The sequence below is a fragment of the Octopus sinensis genome, linkage group LG17 (assembly GCF_006345805.1).
Source record: "Octopus sinensis linkage group LG17, ASM634580v1, whole genome shotgun sequence".
Classification (NCBI taxonomy): domain Eukaryota; kingdom Metazoa; phylum Mollusca; class Cephalopoda; order Octopoda; family Octopodidae; genus Octopus; species Octopus sinensis.
The window spans coordinates 4,652,050-4,678,508 of NC_043013.1; the positions used below are offsets into that span (position 1 = coordinate 4,652,050).

General features: G+C 37.4%; 1 protein-coding gene across 1 annotated transcript in view; it reads left to right on the forward strand.

Moving 5' to 3' along the window:
- The window catches only part of LOC115220894 (ubiquitin carboxyl-terminal hydrolase 43), a 52,584-nt gene extending 27,340 nt beyond the window's left edge, over positions 1-25,244 (forward strand). Inside the window, exons 5-11 of the mRNA XM_029791091.2 lie at positions 3,788-3,900; positions 6,207-6,287; positions 8,040-8,166; positions 10,269-10,388; positions 13,542-13,749; positions 18,938-19,435; positions 24,833-25,244. Coding sequence (XP_029646951.1) covers positions 3,788-3,900; positions 6,207-6,287; positions 8,040-8,166; positions 10,269-10,388; positions 13,542-13,749; positions 18,938-19,435; positions 24,833-25,140 — 1,455 coding nt within the window. The 3' untranslated portion in view covers positions 25,141-25,244. The remainder of the gene's footprint in view (positions 1-3,787; positions 3,901-6,206; positions 6,288-8,039; positions 8,167-10,268; positions 10,389-13,541; positions 13,750-18,937; positions 19,436-24,832) is intronic.
- Positions 25,245-26,459: the final 1,215 nt, after the last annotated feature.

The following is a 26,459-nucleotide window of genomic DNA, read 5'->3' on the forward strand; positions in this document are numbered from 1 at the left end:
TGTTCATTTGTTCTAATATTTTTTGTACCTTTCTTTAATTCATGGGGCTTAGATGTTTTTCGTACTTTTCATTAGTAAATAGTTTTCGCCATTTTCATTGATAATTTATTCTATTTGTTTACACTAAGACTTCACGCGTTTAATTTTTATAAACACTAAGACCTATATATTTTTAAAGTTTAAAATTCAGTTATATTATTTTCATCGACAAACTAAGTAACGGTTTTTGCTTATAAATATTATTTGGCTTTTGAATTATATTGGGTTTGATTGTTATTGTTATTATTATTGTTGTTGAAATATTATGATAGTTATTAATTATGATATCTATTTATTTAGAATGATTTATTATTATCTTTAAAAGGTTGTAACATATTACTTATAATTTAATTGAGAATTAATTTTGTTAGACAATACATTATTTAATAATTAGGTGGTATATTTATCAAGTAGTATTAAATTTAAGTAAATTAGTTTTTATATTAATTGATACTTTGATCAACTATATTACTGAGTGATATATTAAATCTATAGATAATACATATATATTAATTATATAATTATATAGTTAGTTTATATAATGGGTGTGTCTATATTTGAACCATTTCTTATTTTTGATTCCAGTATTTATGGCTTGTACTAGCATTGAGTATATTAATTAATTTTAAGGTTTTTAGTATTAATTGCTTAATGGGATGCCATGTTGTTTTACTTGATAGGTCAGACAATTTCACCATACGTTGAGAAATAGTCCACACATCCTAGGTAGTCAATGTTCATGTACACAAACAAGTCGGCTCCGACTTTGGCCCATGGTCGATCAGGAATTTCATGGCTCTCCAACAGTTGTTTCAGATTACTCTTTCTGTTCTCATTGTGAAACAAATTCTTCAGTTTGTACAGTCATTCCTTGCCAGAAGATAGCATCTTTGGCTCTGAGTATGCACTTTATCACTCTGAAATTAGCATCATGAATTCTCTTCAACATTTCTGTTTGTAGTGTTGCAGGAACTACAACTTTGTCAGCTTTGAAGATGAAGTCATCAACAACAGTCAGTTCATCTCGAATATTCCAGTGGTCTCTCACACTTGCTGGAACATCATTTCTGTTTTCTGGCTATCCACACAGAATCGCTGATTTCAGCTGTTGTAGTCGTGGCAATCCTGAATTCACTCAACTTTCCTGAGGTCATCAGCAGTTGTGATATTAGGTCCACATCACACTCAGTTTCATCAAACCAATCATTACTGGCTTAAAGATATGCCCTGCTCAAGGCATCTGCAACAATCAGTTAGTTCTTTGCCAGGTTTCTAGATAACTTGAAGATCATACATCTGTAGATGCAGCAACATTCTCAAAGGTTTCTAAAATATCATTTCAAAGGGTTTATGATCAGTTTCTACTTGAACTGTTTTCCCGTAGACATACTGATGAAACTTTTGTTCTACCTTTAGGTTTATACTTGCTTCTTAGACCCATACTGGCATTCATGGCATTGATTTCTTTAGATATGGTTGACTGTTCATCATTAAGAACTTTCAATTACTGTCCACTGATTTCTGTAGCACTAATCATCTGTACAGTTTTTTCCAAATCAAGATCATGGTCTCTCAATAACTGTATTCTGAGGCTGTTACTAAGAATTCCACAGATTCTGTCTTTATGTCCCAAACTCACAAGTTCTAGATTTATTCTTTAAATCTGTTACACACTGATCAATTATCACATCTGCTTTCTGAGATCATCTCTCTCAATTGTCAGATTTTTCTTAGGTTCACAATATTCCTTAAAACTTTTGCTTCACTTTGTCGTAATTCTTGCTATCTGCTTCCTAACGCCACTCAAAAGAATTTTACACTTGAACTGCAGCCTCTCCCACTACATGTTGTAGAGTAGCACACTTCACACTCTGTGATTTAGTTGCAATTCTGCTAGCTGTAAGGTAAAGTTCAAACCTTTGTACCCACCATTTCCAGCTCCTGGCTACATTGCCTTCAAGATTAAGCTCATTCAAGCTTCTTATCTGTTCCATATAGGCAATTATTCAATCCCCCTTCTGACACTATGTAAATTATGACATTATACAGGGCACAGCCATTACTACGTGTATTTATTTCATCATACATATTTCTTTACTACCCACAAGGGGCTAATCACAGAGGGGACAAACAAGGACAGACAAACAGATTAAGTCGATTATATCGACTCCAGTGCGTAACTGGTATTTATTTAATCGACCCCGAAAGGATGAAAGGCAAAGTCGACCTCTGCAGAATTTGAACTCAGAACGTAGCGGCAGACGAAATACCCATTTCTTTACTGCCCACAAGGGGCTAAACACAGAGGGGACAAGCAAGGACAGACAAACGGATTAAGTCGATTATATCGACTCCAGTACGTAACTGGTATTTATTTAATCGACCCCGAAAGGATGAAAAGCAAAGTCGATCTCGGCAGAATTTGAACTCAGAACGTAGCGGCAGACAAAATACCGCTCGGCATTTCGTCCGGCGTGCTAACGTTTCTGCCAGTTTGCCACCTTAAATCATACATACCAACTCCTGACACTCTCATTACAATGACTGGCTTTTGATGCCAGATACAGATCAAAGTTTTCAGCTGTTAGCCATTACTCTGTCCAATTCACTGATGAATACATTTGATGACAAATCTGGAAAATAATTCAATCCATTTGCTGATAGTCTATAAGGCTCGAGTAAGACTCATAACTGAGTACTATTCTCAAACTGAAATAGTGACCACCCCTACCAAACACACACTCATGCACTATGAAGACATTCAACAATACACTATGAAGACATTCAACTACAACCGACAGTCCACTACAAAACCAGTTTAAATATATATATATATATAAATGTATGTATATATAAAAATATGTATATATATATATATATATATATATATATGTATGTGTATATATATATATTTAAATGCATAAGGAATCCACTCGTGGGATTCAACATGCTAGAAAGAACAGCTAGGTTCTATAACCACCAAATTAGGGATAAAATTTGACAGGAACGAAATGAAAAAAATAAAAATACTTTACCATTTCGTTCCTGTTGAAACGACCGGGAGGTGGACGCACTACTACGCGTGGAGGCGCAATGGCCCAGTGGTTAGGGCAGCGGACTCGCGGTCATAGGATCGCGGTTTCGATTCCCAGACCGGGCGTTGTGAGTGTTTATTGAGCGAAAACACCTAAAAGCTCCACGAGGCTCCGGCAGGGGATGGTGGTGATCCCTGCTGTACTCTTTCACCACAACTTTCTCTCACTCTTACTTCCTGTTTCTGTTGTACCTGTATTTCAAAGAGCCGGCCTTGTCACTCTCTGTGTCACGCTGAATATCCCCGAGAACTACGTTAAGGGTACACGTGTCTGTGGAGTGCTCAGCCACTTACACGTTAATTTCACGAGCAGGCTGTTCCGTTGATTCGGATCAACCGGAACCCTCCTCATAACCAACGGAGTGCTTCCCATGCACTCAAGCAAATATCCTAGCCTGCATCCAAAAGAAAACCATGCATCTTTTACTACTCTCATATTTCTGCTGTCCCTGTCCTTGCACTAAACAAATTATCTAATTATTTCTTCTCATAATTTCAGACTTCTAGAATTCCCACCCTGCCCATATTTTCTCAACAAACTCTAGAAATTCAAGCTGAAAATAGCTGTATTGCTTTCACCAGATAGTTTTGTTAACATTTCTAATATAATTTTATCAAGAAAGTTTTAACAGTATATGTTGTTTACTTTTTCAGAGTATGTCTAAGCAAAAACTACTCATGAGATTGCATGTCATGGACAGAAATTTCCAACACAATTATCTTCCAAATGATGTTGAAATGCCTCTTTATATGCCAGTCATAGATAAGTAAGTCTTGATTTAACGTCTTACATTTTATTTGAAAGCTTTCATCTCATAGTGTGTGCTGAACAATAAATGATTGTTACCTTAATTATTTTTGTTTAATCTAAGAGATAAATCATTTATATTCATATAAACATATTTATGATATATATTATTTGGAGTTAAAATCCAAATTAATCAGAGAGTATCCAGTTACATGTTATAGAAAATACTTTTCACAATAATTTTCAAGCCTACTTCACTCATAGATTTATTCCCTCAATATTTTATTTTGCATTTTAATTTTATAGATAACTACTTTACTACATGTTAAGTGTTTATCTCTTTACTATAGATAGTGATTTCTTACACTGTCACAAACCAAAGTTTTGAAGAGTCAATCAATTTACATTACCTAATGGTTCTTTTTTTCCTTTCCTTTTTTTTTTTTTACACAAGTGGGAACAAAAATATAGTTGACAATGGTAGGATTTCATCTCAAAATATTACAAGGTGGTATCAAAAAGTTCTCAGACTAGTTCTGCTGCACACCAACACTCAGACTAGTTCTGTTGCATACAGTTGCTTGCACACTGAGAGCTAACAGTGACCTTCATGAGGCAGTGTGCCAAGTGACATCACTGTGTTTATTTTGCAAGTTGTGAAATTCGTGTTTTTGTGATCTGCAGTTTTTGTCATAGAACAAAGAGCCAACATGAAATTTTGCATTAAACTTCGGAAGTCTGCTACAAAGACATTGAGCATGCTTTGGCAAGCTTACATTGTCGAAGCAATGGGTCATATGCAATGTTTCAAGCAGCACAGGTGCACAACAGAGTCGCAACTGAATCAAGAGCATGCTCATCATTTTTTCACATCTACAGTATTGTGTATGGAGAATTCATCCCCCAGGGCCAGACTGTGAATTGAGAGTTCTACTGCAATGTTTTGGAGTGTTTGAGGCAGGACATTCAGCAAAGCAGCCAGATCTGTGGAGGATGAAGAATTGGACGACAGTGCATGCTGTCACCTAGGTGTCCTCACTCATGAGTTTCATGCCAAAAAACACGGTGTCGCTTCTGCACTCACCCCATTCACCAGATTTAGCACCTGCTGACTTCCCTCTCTTCTCGCATGGTTCTTGGTCTCAAGCATTTGTCTTATGAAGAAAGGCTGAAGACGCTCGACCTTTATTCTCGAGAAAAACGACGACGCCATGGTGATTTCATTCTTGCTCACAACATCATAAGTCTCAATAAGTGATTAGTTGTCCAGTTTTGCAAAGTACTTTTGGCAATCTTGACAACAGGAATATTTCCTACTAAAGCACCAGCATTGGTTAGGTTACAAAGTTCAGAAGCTGCTAAAGCTAATGGATTCCACATTAGTTCTTGAAGTGGCTTCAGAGAAAAGAATTTAGATGTAGACTTTTAATTTGGTTGATAATGTATTTGAAAGGTCTGAGAAAAGAGCAATATGTTGAAACACAAACTTATGTGTGAAACTGTGCCACAGTATTTAGAGTAATAGTTTACTATACTTCCAATTGTGAAAGATGAAGGAAAATCCTTTTCCATACCAAAAAGGGAAACGGTTGCTGGTGATCTTAAATTGTCTAAGAGAATATCTACTTTTAAATGAAATGAATCTGTCAATAATAGAATTTCCAGTTTTGAGCACTTAGAAACCAATAGAAATACCTATATTTGACCTGAGTTTCAGCATAATATCTGATGATAATATGGTGTGGCTACAATTGTAGTATAGATTGAAATTATGACAATTGCACAGAGAATTGAGATGATGTTAGTTTCCTTCAATTTATCAAAGAAATAATTTTGCACAAATTTAAATAAACCCATACACAAACACACACACAACACATAGACACATGCACACACACGCGGCTACAGATGTAAATGCATGCACAGATAAGGATAAACACTATAGAAAGACAGAATGGACTGAACAAAATAGGAGACACGTGGGGTGAAGAATCACTGAAGAGGCCACATGGTGTGTGACAGAAGATTTCCAAACAGTGCATGTGTTTATTTGGCAAAAGGAAAAATAATAACCATCCCAAAATATAACAATATCTATTTCAACACACAATTTTACATCAGGAATCTTGCAAAACAAATACATAAACATAAAAACAGTTCAGTTTGGTGCTATTCGACTAGTCAAAGAGAAAACAACATTGTTTGTGCTGATCAATACCAATTTAATCCCAGGAAAGAAACACGCATTTTAGCAGTTTACTCACACCCGATACCATTTTTTTGTTGTTGTAAATTTAATGTATTAATATAATTTTTTTTTTTTAGAGTTCTAGGTGTTCATGATGGAAATTTGGAAGAACTACCTCTAAGAATCATTGTTGAATGGGATTCTCATTTATGGGAAATGTAAGATTTTTTTTATTAATGATTATAATGATCAATAATTATTGATTTTTTTGGTTTTTAATTTAGGTATAAATTATCTGAAAGCATTAATATTTCTTGTATATAAAGAATGATTGCCAATTCTAGTGTTGTAAATATTCAATTCTTTTTTTACAAGGATCTTTTTGTTTAGCTTTTATTTATACACATATCAATGAATATCTTTCCATATCAATTGGTTTCATCATCATCATTATTTAATGTCTATTTTCCATTCTGGCATAGGTTGGACAGTTCAACAGGAGCTGGTAAGCCAAAGAGCTACATTCGGTTCTGTTTGTCTGATTTGGCATGATTTCTATAGCTGGATGCCCTTCATAAAGCCAATCATTTTACCAAGGAGCTTGTAAGACTAAAACCTCACAGCTGAGAGAGGAAGTGGGGCCAAGGGAAGTGACTGTGTGCCAGGCAATAGATTAGAGTATAATAGGGGGGACAGAGGTAATAGGTTAGAGTATAATAGGGGGGACAGAGGTAATAGGTTAGAGTATAATAGGGGGGACAGAGGTAATAGGTTAGAGTATAATAGGGGGGACAGAGATCGCTGTCTTATGATAGATACTTGGCTACCCCAGTAGGATAGGGAAGGAGTGGAAGGGGAGAGAGACAGTGTGAGAAAGAAATATTGGGGCCTATTTATAGGGAACTGTAGGGGAGTATAAATTGTACAGAGGAGATTGAGGGGGATGTTCCATAAAAGTGTGAGGTACTATGATTAGCAATGGGGAAGACATGACTGTAGCAAATGAAAGAAAATGGAGTGGTAGATATGTTAGAGCATGGAAACCGTGCAGGTTGATATGTGAGGGACAGTGAAGGGGTCTGTAGTGGATGGTGATCATACGTAGTGAGATGGGGGTGATGGGAAGAAGGCTTGTAGGAGTGTTTTGAAAGAGGACTTATGTGTGAGTGAGGAGCAGGGTTGTAAAGGACATGCCTTTACGTATGGATGGCCATGATTTTACTTAGCTTCACGTGTTTTCTCAAGCCCAGCAAATTGCCAGAGATCTCAATCCTTTTTCGTCTCTTCTATGAAGCTCAACATCTAAAGATCATTTCTCACAACTCTCTGTAAAACTTTCTAGAAGTTTATCATTTAAATATATATGAGCTTTTCTAGACATGCAATTATATGCATGAAAATACATACATAAAACAAAACATGCAAATCTGCACATATACACACATGCATACATATATATACATATAAAAATATTCCTGATTGGTTATATGCCATAACCAAGAATATACCACTTGGCAACATATGTGTGTGTGTAATATATATCTTGCGTGGCCGTCTGCCAGCCTCGTCTGGCACCTGTGTCGGTGGCACATAAAAAACACCATCCGAGCATGGCCGTCTGCCAGCCTCGTCTGGCACCTGTGTCGGTGGCACATAAAATCACCCACTGCACTCTGGAGTGGTTGGTGTTAGGAAGGGCATCCAGCTGTAGAAACACTGCCAGATCTGACTGGCCTGGTGCAGCCTTCGGGCTTGCCAGACCCCAGTTGAACCGTCCAACCCATGCTAGCATGGAAAGCGGATGTTAAACGATGATGATGATGATGATGATGATTTTAAATCCATCTGGGTGTTGTCATTTCAGCCATTTTCATTTGAAAATTTAGAAATTTTATAACTTTTTTAAAGAGATAATTGCACTGAAGGATGATAAAATTATTAATATTAGCACTTATGTATATTATTTGTAGGATTGTTAATCATACAGCTCAACTTCTGGAAGAACATAGCAGTGTTATAAATGTGCAAACTATGCAACAGAAAATGGGTCATACCACTTTGAAAGATTGTTTTTATTTATATACACAAGAAGAAAAGGTAATAAATATTCTCATTTTACTTTCTGATAAATATTGCATTCTATTTTTAAAAGCTTCATATTAAATCTTCAAATGTATTCTCTATTTTACTAAAAATGATCACAAAGCCAAAGGCCAAATTGAGTCATAAAATTATATAGAAACAGGTTCTTGAATATCTTCAGATTCCCCTTTGATCTTTAGATTACTTCATATGTTAGCAACCACTACCATCTCCTGATCTGACATCAGTATCATTCCTGGCTGTGAGGAAGACTCTAATTCGCTTTAAATATAATAATTGGATCTGCAACTCATCTACGCATCTCTTTGATATAATCATGGGCACATGAGACTCAGCCAAGGTTACTGACTTAGTTGGCCTATTCCTTCTTTCCTAAATTAACCAATACTTCCCCAACCTCTCTGGTGAACTATACAAGGACTGGATTATCTCAACTGTCAGTGGAACTCATCAGGAAAACCCTACACAAATTTTTTAAAAACTTAACCTGACTATTTCTTTTGAAATTGACACTAAAGTGACCAATTTCTTAGACATTGCTCTTGACCTAAACACAAATCTATATCACCTTTTTCCATAAAGCATTCTATTTATGACCATCCCAGCTTATTTTCCAACATCTGAAAAGGATATATGTAGTACTAAATTATTAAATATGGCATCCCTTTCTTATAGTGACAGGTATGACTTGAGAGAGATTCAGTTACTATTCTTAGCAATTTAAGCAACAACATAGAGATTGTATCAATAGATGAATTTTTTTTAAAGCTTTTTCTGTGTAACTTCTGAAAACTTATCATTTCTTCTTGAAATTTTAATTATTTTGTTAGAATCTTTGTCCTATATTTGTTGGAATTTATACAAGCGAGTACCCAAAAGTAACTGGAAACATTCTGTGTGGGACAAGCCCATTGTAGTTCAGGCTTCTGCCGCTAGAACCCACTTGATGCAACCCTCAGGCATCAGTATGTGAACTGGTGTCATCAAGTGTAGTCCTACTGATACTTGGTGCATCTTTGCTTTGCACTGCTTCTCCCCTGTTCATTGATTTTTGTGATGGCTGAAATGAAGGAACAGTGTGCTTCCATGAAATTCTGTTTCTTGCTGGGAAAAACAGCAACCAAAACAGTTGTAAAGCTTCTAACAGCTTACAAGGATGTTGTCATGAGCAAAACACAAGTTTACGAGTGGTTTTCATGCTTTAGAATGGTCACTCGTCATTTGAAGACCAACCTCATTCAGGGCATCTGTTGACCGCCCAAACAAATGAAAACATCATGCACTGATCTAGGAGGACCATCACTGAACAATTGATGCACTTGTTGATATAACTGGTGTGTCCTGGAGCTCCTGACAACGAATTTTGTGCAAGGAATTGCAAATGAAAAGAGTTGCAGCAAAATTTGCGCCTCCCTTGTTCATGGAAGATCAAAAGCAGCCGTGACTGAATGCATGTCATGATCTGAAAGAACAATTGGAAGTTGATCTGGACCTTTTTTTGAAGATCATAACTGATGATGAAAGCTGGTGCAGAAAAAAAATCTACAGAGGCGTTAAAAAGCATCACTTCACAAGAGTTCCAGGACTGCTTTGAACGATGGAAAATGCATCTTGACTGATGCATTGCTTCAAATGGAAAATATTTTGAAGGCGATAAAAGTGTAAACATGCAAAACTAAGTGAATAAAATAATTTTGCAAAATTCCAGTTTCTTTTGGGTATCACTTCGTAAATTGTATAGATTTAACAAATTTCTTGAGTAAAATTAGAAAAAAGAAAGTTTTTTGCTTGATCATTGATCTTCTAAATTCTTAATGGCCTTTCGTTACCAACCCAGCTGAAACCGGCTCTGGCCCTGAGTACAAATGTCTTGTTTTCAAAAGTTTTGAATTAAAATCTTCCACCAAACCTTGGTCACAATTTATGTTCCTAACACTAGCTTAATGATAACTAAGTTATTTTACTAAATTCTTTGTAATATTTAAAGTAATTGAAAGAAACATGGAGCATCTCAAAATAAATACAGTAACGAAAGGGTTAATGATATTTAATATTATGAACCTTTCACCTTTTCTTTCTATTCTACAATTGTGCAGCTGAGTGGAGATGCCTGGAGATGTCCACATTGCCGTCATCAACAAACAGGAGCAATAAAGAAGTTACGACTATGTTCCTTGCCTGAAATTTTGGTTGTTCATTTGAAACGTTTTAAACAGGTTGGTTTTAAAAGTGTTTTAGAAAGTCTTTTCAATGCAAGTAAGTTTACTTTTTTACTTATATTTCAATACTTCAGGGTTAAAACCCCTTTATCAATTTAAAATGGTGGATGGTGCTAAGCTGATATATTTTGCACAGAAAAATGAAAATAAGAGGAGGATGTTTACAATTTATTGGTATTGTTACAATGGCCAAAGAGTTTCATGCAGTTCATCTCTATTTTTAATAAATGGATTTAATCTATTAATGAGGTTGGCCCCTTTAATCCATGAATTTCCTATGTTCCTTCCATTCACTGATTTTGATAATGACTAATGTCTTTGGTATAATGTTTCTCCAGATGTTCTTTTAATGCAAGAGGGAATTGTTTGGATTTGCTCTTTAATACAGCTTTGCAGATTAATGTAATTTGTAGTTGGTGCTTCTTTTGTTGAAACTACTATATTTATTGAAAACTTCATAATAACACTATGTAAGTCCTGAAATGCATAATGTTAATAGGGCAACTGACTATTGTGCATATATTACTCTTATTTACAGGTCGGTCCCCAGGCAGTTATTTTTTAATGTGGGCCCAAAATATATCAGTTTTGTGTTGAGCTCCTCCCTGTCGGTTGTACTAGTGGCTCTAACATTAAATTACAGTAGTTTTAGAAAGGATGTGTTATCATTGGAGATTTAATGATATGTTATTGTCTAGCAAAGGATGTTGTATAGCTGTAAGCCGTTAGCATCCTTTAGAACTGCTTAGTATAAGTACATAAACTATTCAATTTTGACCAAAACTTCATTTTAACCCAACAATCCAACAAGCTTAAACATGATATAGATGCTACATTTTGCATAAAACCTGATTGCTTAAAATGGATGTCAGCTTACTTATCTCTACTAGGTTTCCAACCAGTATGGACAGATCTGCTTTTTTGTCAATTCATGAGAGGCACGAATTACAACCGTGTTTCGCGGTCTGCTACCACAACAGCCCCTTTATAGGATCCAGTTAGCTCAAGACAGGATCCTATAAAGGAGGAATAAAAGAAGAAATGACTGAGCAATGAATGGTATCAAATAGGCAAGAGGGGTAGGAGATGGTGACCTGGCAGGTATGAACTGACAAAGCACAGATGTAGATATTTAATAGACATTCCAGTCTCTATTACTTCCCCTCACCATTTTAATATATATTTCATCATGCATGGTTGTTTGCCATTTCCATTGTGAGACACAACTACTTGAGATCATGTCTTCCCCAGCTTCCCTTTTCCACAGATTTCAGTCACTTTCAACACTTGGTACTTCTTATTTCTTTATTGCCACAAGGGGCTAAACATAGAGGGGACAAACAAGGACAGACAAAGGGATTAAGTCGATTACATCGACCCCAGTGTGTAACTGGTACTTAATTTATCGACCCCGAAAGGATGAAAGGCAAAGTTGACCTCAGCGGAATTTGAACTCAGAACGTAACGACAGACGAAATACTGCTAAGCATTTCGCCCGGTGTGCTAACGCTTCTGCCAGCTTGCTTCTTTATGCAGCTCTCTGCCTTCATGTGCGTCACATACCCATACCAAACTGTCTTCTCTCTTGCACACTATCTAATTTCTGTTTTACCAGATATTCTCTCGGCTCATTTGTGTTCCATTGTTCATGTACACTAACATAACCTATCTAGTAAAGCACACTTTTTCCATTCCTTTCCGGTCTTCACAAATAGTTTGTATTCAAGATCCACATCCCTTTATCATGCAGCATTACACTTCCCACACAATCTTCCCTCCTCTCTGAGAGAGAGGTTCTTATGTAAGGTTAAGTTAATTTTTTGGCTCAGAATGCAAAAAGCATGGCCATGTAGGGGGACATGGAGTTATGTACAGGGAGGGTGTTGATGCAAAGAGTTCAGGCCATTTCTGGTCAAGAGAGACTTTGAACCGAGCGGTCGTCGGCATCTTCACTATCTCGTCCGGCAGCTTATTCCACGGATCCGCAACCCGGACAGAGGAAGCCCCTCTCCTTCGATTGAGATGAAATCGTCGCAGATAGAGCTTTTCGGAGTGACCCCGCAGCCGACGCTCTGGAGCAGGAGTGAAGAACAGCTCTTTCGAGGGGTTACACTTTCCGCTTATGATGTTGTGAGCAAGAATGAGATCACCACGGCGGCGGCGTTTTTCTTCGTTCTTTGTAGTTGGAAGATGTAGTAGCACCCTGAACTTCTTTTTAGCCCATGGCCATCTCATGCTAACTCCCCTTGATCAAGTTTGCAATAATTCTTTCCATAACTTTTATCACTTGGTCAAAACATATGCCTTTATAGGTTTTATCTCTCAGGTGTATACTCTTTATTCTTTTACTTGTTTTAGCCATGTAGCTGCAGTCATGCTGGAGCACCACCGTGTATATTTATATTCATGGAATATAATTAAAGGATTAAATAAAATATTATTCCAATATTTGACTTGCATGTAACAGGCACCCATTAGACTCTTGAAGTGGTTGGTGTTAGGAAGGGCATCCAGTTGTAGAAACCATGCCAATTTAGACTGGAACCAGGTACAGCTCTCTGGTTTACCAGTTCTAGTCAAACCATCTAACCCATGCCGGCATGGAAAGTTGATGTTAAATGATGATGATAACAATGATTTAATGTTGATATATATATATATATATATATATTTTTAAAAATTCAAAATGTGACCGCAAGTGTACCATTGGCGATTTTTTTTTTCCTCTGTCTTCCCTTCTCTGGATCTTTCCTTTTCCTATGTTTCTGACGAAGAGCTCCACTCGAAATGTTAAACCCTCCTTCTTTCCTGAGCGTCCAATAATACTATATTTGTTCCACGTCCTCGCGTTGTTGTGTTTTTTTTTGTGCTTTCATGTTTGGATTAACTATATATATATATATATATATATATTATATATATATATCCATGTGTATTTGTGTAAGTGATAGAGGGCAATAGAGGGAAATTTAATCACATACCTATGACTGTACCCATATTTTTATCTATTCCTTCTTTGTTTTTGATACTCTTAATTATTTCTTTCCTTAGTAATTTTGTATTGTCTCTTTTAATATCTACATTTTAGCCCATTAATGGTTTTGTTTTGATTTTATTGATCATGAGATAATTATTCAAATTTCATTCCAGGTGAAAATGCAACGCAATAAAGTTGATATTCTGGTTGATTTTCCAATGTGGAGTTTAGATCTCAGTCAGTATTTGGTAAATTTTAGTAAATGGAATCAGCATATGCATGATGGCTATTCTTCAACTTATGATGAAAGCCTTAGGGATGCTTATGATTTGTTTGCTGTATGCAACCACTATGGAAATTTGATTGGAGGTCATTACACAGGTAAGTTATATTTTATAACTATTTCTTCATTTGGAACTTACTAATTTTTTAAAATTGATATCAACTTTCATGAATGATGGAGCGCAAGTGAGTTGGGATAGTGGTTGGGTATTTAAAAAGCATCAGCTATTATATGTAAGATAAACAATCATAGTAATATATTCCTTGTAATGCAAATGGCTAATTTGTACTGAGTTATGTTTTGACAACATTTCCAATACATACTAGCATGCGAAAGAGATGTTATAATAATAATGAGGAGGAGGAGATAACGATGATGACGATGAATAATGAGGACAGCAGCAATAAATCACCAGTCAAAAGTGAAAAATAATTCATCACCATCATCAATTAGCGTCCGTTTTCCATGCTAGCATGGGTTGGACGGTTCAACTGGGATCTGTGAAGCTGGAAGGCTTCATCAGTCAGATCTGGCAGTGTTTCTACGGCTGGATGCCCTTCCTAACGCCAACCACTCCGTGAGTGTAGTGGGTGCTTTTTACGTGCCACCCGCACAGGTGCCAGACAGAGCTGGCAAACGGCCACAAACGGATGGTGCTTTTACGTGTCACCGGCACGGGGGCCAGGCGAGGCTGGCAACGGACACGAACTGATGGTGCTTTTACGTGTCACCGGCACGGGGGCCAGGCGAGGCTGGCAACGGACACGAACTGATGGTGCTTTTACGTGTCACCGGCACGGGGCCAGGCGAGGCTGGCAACGGACACAAACTGATGGTGCTTTTACGTGTCACCGGCACGGGGGCCAGGCGAGGCTGGCAACGGACACAAACTGATGGTGCTTTTACGTGTCACCGGCACGGGGGCCAGGCGAGGCTGGCAACGGACACGAACTGATGGTGCTTTTACGTGTCACCGGCACGGGGGCCAGGCGAGGCTGGCAACGGACACAAACTGATGGTGCTTTTACGTGCCACCAACACGGGGCCAGATAGAGCTGGCAAACGGCCACGAAACAGATGGTGCTTTTATGTGTCACCGGCACAGGGCCAGGCGAGGCTGGCAACGGACACGAACGGATGGTGCTTTTACGTGCCACCAACACGTGTTTAGTTTTTTGAATAGTTTCATCTAAGGCATTGAAGCCGTGCACTACCAAACTGATGTAGTTAACAACTGAAGGAGAATGTGGGTAATGAGGGAATTCCAGAGTGGGACTATTTTAGGGAAATGAATTGGGAAAGAATATGTTACCATTGTTCAATCCTAGGCCAATCCTGACACTGAGCAGACCTGTGATCAAAGATGGTAAAATTGATATGAGAGATGTAGAGCTGTTATTTCAAGCTGGGGAAATGACCATGTAGTGGTTCCCTCTTTAGCTGATAAAAGTATGTGTTGCTAAGTGACAGCAAATAGGTGTTGAATGTATTAAAGAAATAGTGTAGCAGTGATAACTTAGTTTTGGGGTGTACCACAGTTAACGCAGAGTGGAACAGAGAGTTCCATCATTACACATGGCAATAAAGTGATCTGTCAGAAAAATGTTCAGTCCAAAAGAAAAGAAATGGATAGAATCCTGTTGACTCGTAACCTAATTTAGGAGGCTCTAATGCCAGATAGGGTTGGAAGCTTTGCTGATGTCAAGTATAAGAAATTGTCTTTCCTGAAGTGAGTGGGTAGAATTCTATATTAGATCTGGTTGTTTGTAAGTCATAGTATTCATCATAGAGATTAAGAAGAAACATTTTAATTTTGGTATGTTGGAAGGCTCTTGGTCAGTAATTGGAAGGATCAAAAATGTTTCCCTTTGTAATGTGTTCTCACAAAGACTGGGGTAGTTCCTTGTAAAGTTCGTATAAGAAAAAAGTTGTAATCACTTTACTAGCCTTCCCACTCTTACTATTACTGTAATGATTATTTCTTTTGAGATGCTAGCTCAGCAAGATGCACAGCTTTTGCTGGCTGCATTTGAACCAAATAAATAAAAAAAGTAAAGTTAGCTTATTTTTTCAAGTCAGTTCCATTCTATGGTATATAAGTGTTTTAATGAAACACTAGTGCAGACCTCTATTGCTATTCTATAAATGAAAAATAGAAATACTAGTAAACATTTTCTTTGTGATAATTGCCTATATGAAATACATATTTTAAAAAACTGTTTACTTTGAGAACAAGAAAACTATGATGTCTGTCAAGTTGTCTAAGATTTTGCACTCATAAATTCTAATTTGTTTTGTAATAAAGATTTCTTAATTAGAGTTGTTTAACTCCAAATCAGTCTTGATAGAGCAAACATAATTAAAAACATTTCATTACTTTCTACCATGGTACATGTAGGATTACATCTTGTAGTGTGTCTCTTTTATCTTTTACTTGTTTCAGTTATTTTGACTGTGACCATGCTGGGGTACCACCTTGAAGGTGGAGGCGCAATGGCCCAGTAGTTAGGGCAGCGGGCTCGCGGTCATAGGATCGCGGTTTCGATTCCCAGACCGGGCGTTGTGAGTGTTTATTGAGTGAAAACACCTAAAAGCTCCACGAGGCTCCTGCAGGAGATGGTGGTGATCCCTGCTGTACTCTTTCACCACAACTTTCTCTCACTCTTACTTCCTGTTTCTGTTGTACCTGTATTTCAAGGGGCCAGCCTTGTCACTCTCTGTGTCACGCTGAATATCCCCGAGAACTACGTTACGGGTGCACGTGTCTGTGGAGTGCTCAGCCACTTACACGTTAATTTCACGAGCAGGCTGTTCCGTTGATTCGGATCAACCGGAACCGACGGAGTGCTTCCATCACCACCTTGAAGGTTTTAGTCAAACAAATCAACCTCAGGACTTAATTTTAAAAGCCTGGTACTTAATCCATTGGTCTCTTTTTTTTTTTTATTCATTTAATTGGCCACAAGGGCCTTACAAAGAAGAGAAGCTGCGGGTTGGACGCTCACATAATGATATGAATGACAAATGAAATGGTGAAAAATGAGGGCAACAAGCAATGCCTACCGATTGCTCTTTGCCCCAAAACATTGTTCTTTTTAAGTTTCATACTCGAGGCAATAAACCTCTGACATAATTCAATGAAATACAATAAAAGTGAGGCACCAAGCCTCTTACTTTTATTATCAGTTACATGCTTTCCTGTCCGACCAGGCTCCTCGCTTCTTTGAAGCACCAAGATGGTTCCAAAATAAAATTTCATCTTCTTACAAGTTAGAAAGATCTCTCCATGGGGACTTAACACTCACAATTTTGTCATTTTATCTAAGCAAAGACGAATAGTTGTACTCTTGGAAGCTGTGGGGTCATCCGAGCATAGAAGATGAGCATTATTTGTAATTCAATAGTTCAACAGTGTAAGAGTTTGCTATGACATGCACTTAGATTGTGATTTCTGCAATGTGCTGCATAAATTGTCAAGTAAATGAGAAGCATCTTTTCCTCCACTGATTCAGTTGCAAAGTGTTGAGTAAAGTTATTTGATTGCAGATTTCCTTTCAGTCTTTTATTATCACTGGATCACACATAGTCCCCACATGGTAACATTGATTTCAATGCCTTCCCAAATGAGTGACTGGTTGTTCAAAGACATTTATAGATTGTATATTTATTCTGTCCAGTTACGTATCACTATAGTGGTCATATGCAAACTCAAACTTTCATTTCTCCTTAGCCCTCACGTCACACAGTTGTTAATGTATATTTCAGTTGGGTCACGCCCTTCCAATTGCTATAGATTCGTAATGCATCTTACCATGGTGAGGAATACTACATTGGGAGTGGTAGCGACTAGGGTACTGTAGCTGACTGCTTGTTGTGATCATTCGTCTTTTGGTTTCCTGTAACTTTGCTCTCTTTTACAAACCCAGTGAAGATATATTTCCTATTTCAAAGAAATTCAAACAATAGATATAAGACCCAAGTTAAAAAGATTCTCAAGAATTCAACTTCTCTGCTTGACATTAAGACACCTACCCCCAAGAGGGGCCTTAACTCTCACATTTTAGAGCTCCATGACCTTCATTTTTCAGGAGCAAAATCTTTTTAACAGGTTCAATAAGACTGGAATTTTGGAATCTGCACATAAAAATCAGTAGTATGGGATACATGTGGCTTGATTACAATTTATTTTTAGGGTGTGTAAAGAGGGAAATAAGCCTCATCTGCAATTTTGATGAAATTCGAAACATAGGTATTCCAGTTCATTACAGAAAATATAACAAAAAAGTCTAATTCTTCAATTGCATGTAACACGAGCAATGCTGGGTATCTCTGCTAGTTTAATATAAATCTGAAGATGTGATACAATGGTCTATTACAAAATTTATTGATTCTATAAGCATTTTTATATTAGAATTTACTGTGCAGTTTTTGGTTTAGAATGATCTTCAACTGGGGGGGGGGATATTTCTTAGGATTTTATTTGGTGTATAGCCGTGTGTATTTATTTGTTTGTCTATCAATGAAATTGTACATGTTAATCCCATCTTTTGTAGTATGATTCTTGGATACCTCTATAACTATCTTGATTATATGTACCAGTTGATGTTTGTTGTGTTTTTTTTGTTTTTGTTTTGTTTTTGTTTTTTTGATAGGGTGGTTGTGAATGTTATCGATGCATCTGATGAAAATCAAATTGACCAAATTTAAAAAGGGAGGATTTATAATGGCCCAGAGTACATTATGCTAGACTAATACTAGCTGAATGATGAAAAGTAAACTGCCTTGTGGTTAAGAAACTCACTTTTCAACCACATGGTTTCAAGTTCAGTCCCACTTGCACCCTGGGCAAGTGGCTTCTTATATTGCTTCAGGCCAACCAAAGCCTTGTAAGTGGATTCGTTAGACAGAAACTGTGTTTAAGCCTATTACATGTCTTTGTATTTTTGTTTACATTTTGTGTCTTTGTATTTTTATTTGTACCCCACCCCTGCTCAACAACTGGTGTTGGTATATTTACATCCCTGTAATTTAGCAGTTCAGTGAAAGAGACTGATAGAATAAATACCAGGCTTTAATAAAAAACAAGTACTGGGATTGATTCATTCAACTAAAATTTTTCAAGGCAGTGCTCCAACATGGCTGCAGTGAGGACTGAAACAAGTAAGCGAGAAAAAATTCTGAAATGAATCCTGCTTTTAAATTTACTAAATATTTAATGTATTTTTAAGTTCAGAAAATGTGGATTTATTTAAATGTTTTTTTTTTTTTGTCTTTGTTCATTTTCAGCATTCTGCAAAAATCCTGTGGATGGTTCTTGGTATCAATTTGATGACACTCAAGTAAAACCAATTTCAAAAAAAGAGGTTGTAACAAAAGCAGCTTATTTATTGTTTTATCAGCATCGCGAGTTATTTAAGCATCAGAAGGATGAGTTGCTAACTGGAACACATTGGATATGTACTTTACATGGCACATCTTCAAGCTTAGATTGTGCATCAGATCCTCCTCCAAGACCAACTAGTTACTCAATAGACCAAAGTCCAGCACTGTCGTCTGATCAAACATCATCCTGTCAGCCAGATTCTGCAGTAAGAATGAACCCTTATGATCATCCATGTTCATCTCCTCCTGTACATTTTGTTAACAGTACAACATTTCAGAGTACTCGTGGGATCCCAAAGACTCATACGAACAGCAGTGATTGTAACTACCAGTCACTTAAGACATCTGAGGAAGAACACAGTTTTAAAATATCTGCAGAAAGACAACAGAATCAGAAAACCAGTAAGATTGTACTTTGTTTGACTTCAAATGCTTTTGATTTCATTGTATATAGATATATTTAAATGTCATCATCATCATCATCATCGTTTAACGTCCGCTTTCCATGCTAGCATGGGTTGGACGGGGATATATATATATATATATATATTTATATGTCGGTGGCACGTAAAACGCACCATCCGAGCGTGGCCGTTCGCTAGCCTCGTCTGGCACCTGTGTTGGTGGCACGTAAAAAGCACCCACTACACTCACGGAGTGGTTGGTGTTAGGAAGGGCATCCAACTGTAAAAACACTGCCAGATCTGACTGGCTTCCCAGACCCCAGTTGAACCATCCAACCCATGCTAGCATGGAAAGCGGACGTTAAACGATGATGATGATGATATGAAAGAAGGTTTGAAAATGCAATTTTAAAGATGTTTATTCTCTTGACCGGTTTCACTTTTTTAGAAAAAGATTGTCAAAAGTAAAATGTAAAGCTTTGTATAAGCTTTGTTGTGTTAAGTCCTGGTTATCACAAAAGTATTAAAATACATATATGCATTCTTTGATAATAATAAGAAAAATGTTAGAAACAGTTTACAAGAAAGTATTTAAGAAAATATTCAACAAAAAGTATTAGGAGTTCAATGAAAATCATGTGAGTTTGTGTGCGTCTCAGTCTGAGTATGTTTGTGTTGTTATAATTGTCCTGGTGGTGTGTATGTTTGTGAATGGTATTTGTCAGGGTGTTGTGTTTGTTCGTGTGTGTGTGCATGTGTACGTTTGTGTGTTTTGTGTTGGTGGGGATGTTATGTGTGTGTCTGTCTGAGTACGTTTGTGTTGTTTTAATTGTCCTTGTTGTGTGTGTGTGTGAGGGAGCATATGTATGTGTGGGTGTGTATGTGTGAGTGAGTGTGTTGTATTTATCAGGGGTTCTGTGTGTGTCTGTGTGTGTTGGGTTTATCCGGGTGGTGTGTATGTGTGTTTGTGAGTGTTTGTAGTGATTGTTGGGATTCTATTGTGTGTATATGTGTGTGTTTTTCTTTTAAGTGTGTGTGTGTGATTTTTTACTGGGGAATGGGTGTATTGTGTTTGCGTGTGTGTGTATATATGTATGCATATATGCATGTCTGTATGGGTTGTGTTGCATTTGTGTATCTGTGTTTGTGTGAATGTAATTTGTAATTGTCTTCGTCGTGTGTGTAGGTGTGTGCATGTAAATGTTTACATATGTGTGTGAGTCTTGGTTATGGTTACTAGAATCGTATTGCAAGTGTACATATGTCCAACAAACCTAATCTATATTCCCAAATTCTTCATTCCACCATATTACTACCCCTACCCCCTCTCTCTTCCCCATCACTACATATCACTACATACCTGACACTCCTTTTCTTTTTACACTATTATACCTCTCTCTCTCTCTCTCTCTCTCTCTCTTTATCACCCCCATTCCTTCTATCTGACTCTCCTTTACTCTTTACCCTATCATCTTTTTACACTCTCATATCTTTCTCTCTCTATCACCCTCACCTCCTCATTCCTACTATCAATTTATCTTAACTGACCACTAAATGGTACACTTTCCTTCTCTTCATCTCTTAATATCTCTCTCCTTGCTTTTCTTTTTTCCTTTTCCTTTTCTTTATTCCTCTCTTCCTGTTGTCAATTTGACCTTACAAATACATTCCCTATTCTTAGGTCACTTTGAATAAACCCTCGATTCAATAGCACTGTGTACAAACTCTATAATTGGATTGACCAATTTTAAATACTATTGGAATTTACTCACAAGGTATTGGAATCTTGTATGTATACTATTCTGCCTAAATAATGGATGTACAAATGCAATATCCCTGCACATCTCACATCCATTTTCATTCCTCCACTTAACTATTTCATATCTTATCTTGTGTTGAAGTCTCTCAAGGTCGACCCAGAATGGCATAGTTGTGTGTTGCTCTCAAGCAACTATGCCATCCCAGCTTGACCTTGAGTGACTTCAACACAACCAAAGCATTCTATTGGGGATTAGTGGAGGGGAGGTACGACAACAATCTCAGGGCGAACCTGGGCATCAACAAGGAATACCTGACCCACCTGTTCAAAACAACTTTCAGGCCAGGACCTATGGACAACTTCCAGAGATCCCTGGCCTGGTAGTGCTATGGAGAAGCTCTACCCATTTGGGATAAGCTCTACAGACACAGCTCAAGAAACACGGGGTCGACCTACCCGAGATGCGGTCAGAGCGACAAAACCATTCTGCACTTGTGCAGTGACCAACAATTTCCAACCTGTGGGCTTATGTCGAACGATTGCTGTCACGTGTGGGATGAGTCGGTTTATCAGCTGAGTCTATCATCAATATTGTCACGCCTACTTCCTTCAAACGGGAAGGAAGAGTTATTTTCATCATCCTTGTGGCTATGGCGAAAGAATGTATCTGGTGGACGCATCTGAAAGGATAAGAGACAAACACTTTCCTCTCTGGTCAATCTCTCATCAACTTCTTCAAGTATCACTTGAAAAGGAAAGTGAGAGTAGAGAGGTAAGTTTTGTCTAGTGAATGTTTCAAAAAAAGATGGGTGAATATAGCAAGGATGGCATGATGAAGCCACATTGAACATAATCCTATGAACCCGGAAAAATTTAAAACAGAGAGTTATTTACTTGCAAGTAAATGTGTTAACATGTGACATTATTGACCAAGGTTACTGTGGTCTTTTCCGTAGGCTTTTCTTTCCACAGATAAACCTTATCTGTTTCCCCCTTTACACTTTACATCATGACATTTCTGTGATACATGATCCCTATTGATTATCTTTTTTTTCTCTTTTTGCGATCCGTTTTGATCGAAAACCTAACCCCCTTTCTATTTTTTTTCCTCTATATCTAACCTAATTGCACCAAATCCAGAACTACTTACCTCCCTTACAAATAATCTTTTTATCCAAGAACTATTAGACCTGACACTGTTCATTAATCGATGTTCATTCAAAGCAATGAATAGTAACTTATGAAACTGCCGGTATGCTTGAATCTCTTTAATAATCTCACAATAATGACTTTTATTACTTTTATTCCTACCTCAGTCCTTCTAATTGTATATATCTTTCAAATGTTGGTACAAGGCCAGTAATTTCATGGGAGTGGATGAGTTGATTACTTCGACCCCAGTGCTCAACTGGTACTTATTTTATCAACCCCGAAAGGATGAAAGGCAAAGTCGACCCCAGTGGAATTTGAACCTAGAATATAAAGACAGACAAAATGTCGCAAAACATTTTGCTCAACATGCTAACAATTCCGCCAGCTTGCTACCTTACTTGGTGATGATATAATCATTTGTTTCTAGTTTATGAGAAGAGGATACCCATGCATAACCTGCGTGTGGTATTGTGTATGCATATGTATGTATGCATGTATGTATGCATGAATGTATGTGTGTGAATACATATGTATATAAGCATGTAATGTATGTATGTAATAAATGCATGTCTGTATGTACACAGGTATGCACGTATGTATGCAATGCATGTTTTTCAAAATCGATCAACATCAATGGAAATTGTAGCTGTGATACCAGTGCTGGTGGCACATAAGAGAACCAACTGAAAGTGGCCGTAGCCAGCGCTGCCCCGACTGGCTTCCGTGCCGGTGGTATGTAAAAAGCACCATCCGATCATGGCAGTTGTCAGCCTCGTCTGGCACCTGTGCCGGTGGTACATAAAAAGTACCCACTACACTCATGGAGTGGTTGGCGTTAGGAAGGGCATCCAGCCATAGAAACATTGCCGGATCTGACTGGGCCTGGTGCAGCCTTCTCGCTTCCCAGACCCCAGTTGCACCGTCCAACCCATGCTAGCATGGAAAGCAGACGCTAAACGATGATGATGATGATGTATGTTTCATGTTCAAGTTCTAAGTAATTAGTTACCACACTAACACTGAAGTTTGGGTGGACAGTTCCAGTTACAAAATTCCTAAAAATTTGCTATTCATTTTATTAATACATACATTTACACTCACACACACACACACACACACATATCATATGATGCATATGGATGAGGATAGTTGCATAAAGAAGTGCTGATCACTTTAGATGGATGGAACTTGTGGAAAAGGAAAACATGGAATGAAGTATTGATGGCCAGTCTAAAAATACTGAGCCAGGCCATACAAAGGACTAAGATACCTGGCACCTTGCTGCACTCAAGAAAACCTGCCCACCACTGTAAAGTTGATATCCTAGAACCACCTTTGTAATACTTGTCCTTAGGGGGCTCTGGCCTTTTGACCTTGTCCTCCCACCCACATTTCATTCCCCTAAAACCCATCACATCCTCTATCATCTGCAGAATAAGTACATATTACATCCCCTTGCTTACTCAGTTACCTTTACTCCCTAAGTTACCTTTCTTGCCCTCCCTCTGCTGCTCTCCACCAATCACCTCCTTTCTGCACCTTCTCTGCCCTCCCTCTGCTGCTCTCCACCAATCACCTTCTTTCTGCACCTTCTCCGCCCTCCCTCTGCTGCCCTCCATCATCAACTCCTTTCCATATACTCTGTAAAATAATTGATGGTAAAAATCATAGAATAAAATATATGAGTGAGACATGGTCACCAACACGTCTAGGAATTTTGTATCTACAAACAAGAACTAATTTGAACAGTGACAACCTATGCAATTCATGCCAGCATCGTAAAACAGGTGTAAAATGACGGTGTTGTGGAAGAGGATGTGGAGGAAGAACAAGCACCATCACCAGCAACTGATAAATTTTATTGTTTTTACTTAGTTGATTTTAAAGAGACAACTAAATATACTGAAGTTTTTTCTTTTTCTTAGAATTATATGTGTGTATATATATATATATAATATATATATATATGCTTTATTTTAAGCAGCAGAAAATTCAACAAAATCTGTTACTCTGAGTTTCTCGTTGCCGTTCATCAGACAGTTTTTGCAAAAAACTGTCTGATGAACGGCAACGAGAAACTCAGAGTAACAGATTTTGTTGAATTTTCTGCTGCTTTAAATAAAGCATATTACTCTACCACTGGTATTTGAGTACTCTTTTTTCCACCTTGTTTCACATTTATGTGTTTACTCTGGTATATATATATATATATATATATATATATATATATACATGTATATATTCAAAATGTAACCGCGTGTGTACCATTGGCGATTTTTTTTTCCTCTGTCTTCCCTTCTCTGGATCTTTCCTTCTCCTATGTTTCCGACGAAGAGCTCCGCTTGAAACGTTAAACCCTCCTTCTTTCCTGAGCATCCAATAATACTATATTTGTTCCACGTCCTCGTGTTGTTGTGTTTTTTTGTGCTTTCATGTTTGGATTAACTTTATATATATACATATATTTTTTTTTTTTTTTTGCAGGTGGACAGATAACAAATCCTGGAACCAGAACTGAATTGAAGAAATTTGCTACTATCGCTCGAACTGAAAATCGATTTGATAATAATAGTTCAGTAGTTTTTTCAAGATCCAAAACCTATGATGATATTAAATCTTGCTCTCAACTTTCTTCTAAAAAGTCAAACATTTCTCAGGGATCAGAAACTCAGTCCATAACTGAACCTATACGGTACCAACCACAGCTACACTTACACAAGTATAAAGAACAGACATCAGCTTTCCACAAGAAGAAATTACTTGGTCCTTGTTTAAAAGAATCTTCAGTATGATTTTCAGTATTCCAAAACAAATAACTAAATGATGAAATGAATAGATTCATTTATGTGTCAAAATATCAGATATTTTACAATAAATATTACACAAGACACTTCTAGATTATTTCCTATACAATTTTGCTTTTTTTTTAAAAAATAATAAAAATTTATATTGTTTATTCTATTTTATATCTCTAACTTTTATGATTAACACTTCTAATATTTTAATTGTATTATGATGTCTGAACTAAATATTGATGTAAAAGTGGAGATTAGTAACATGACTTGATTGCTCAACCAAATACCCCTGTAATCATATTCAACCATCATAAATAAGAACATATTGAACAATAGGCACAGGAGTGGCTGTGTGGTAAGTAGCTTGTTTACCAACCACATGGTTCCGGGTTCAGTCCCACTGCGTGGCACCTTGGGCAAGTGTCTTCTACTATAGCCTTGGGCCGACCAAAGCCTTGTGAGTGGATTTGGTAGACAGAAACTGAAAGAAGTCCATCGCATATATGTATATATATATATAATATATATATATATATATTATATATATATATATATATATGTGTGTTTGTGTGTCTGTGTTTGTCCCCCTAGCATTGCTTGACAACCGATACTGATGTGTTTGTGTCCCTGTTACTTAGCGGTTTGGCAAAAGAGACCAGGTGCCAGGCTGCAAGCTAACCAACATGCCCTGGTTGATTTTAGCCTAGTTACTGTCTCCTGTTGTTCAGAATTCTGCCAGCTACCTCCATTTTGTTGGCTTTCAATAATGCAACAGTGACATGTTGACACAGCCCTTCCACAATCCATCTTGCTAATAGGAATGCTCCTCCATTGCACAATACCAAACAGAAGAGTCCAGCAGGTGACCATTTATGCTGACTGCTAAACAAATATCTATGGCATTCCCATATTGCCTTCCTTGGCAGATATAAACTATGGAAAGCCACACTTTTCCCAGACATTTTTCTGTTTCTTTCTGTGCGATTAATGCACTCGTATACTATTGTTCTTTTCTTAGTGAAAATCATTCCCTCTTCTAGGAATGATTCCAAACAGATGAGCGCAGTGTTTTGGCAGTACTTCGCCGACTGCTTTTGAAGGAGTGGTATACTTGAGTCAACGGGATTTGAGGCCTACTTTGATGGTATGCCAAACCTATCAGACAAGGAGGGTGAGTGTTGCGAGAAACCAATTTCAGTGGAGGAAGTGGAACACAAATTACCAGGATTGGATGGTCTGCCCTATAAACTATACTTCCACATGTCTGATTTTGGCAACCGTGTACGGCACTTGGTAACAGATTGAAAGCATTTCCA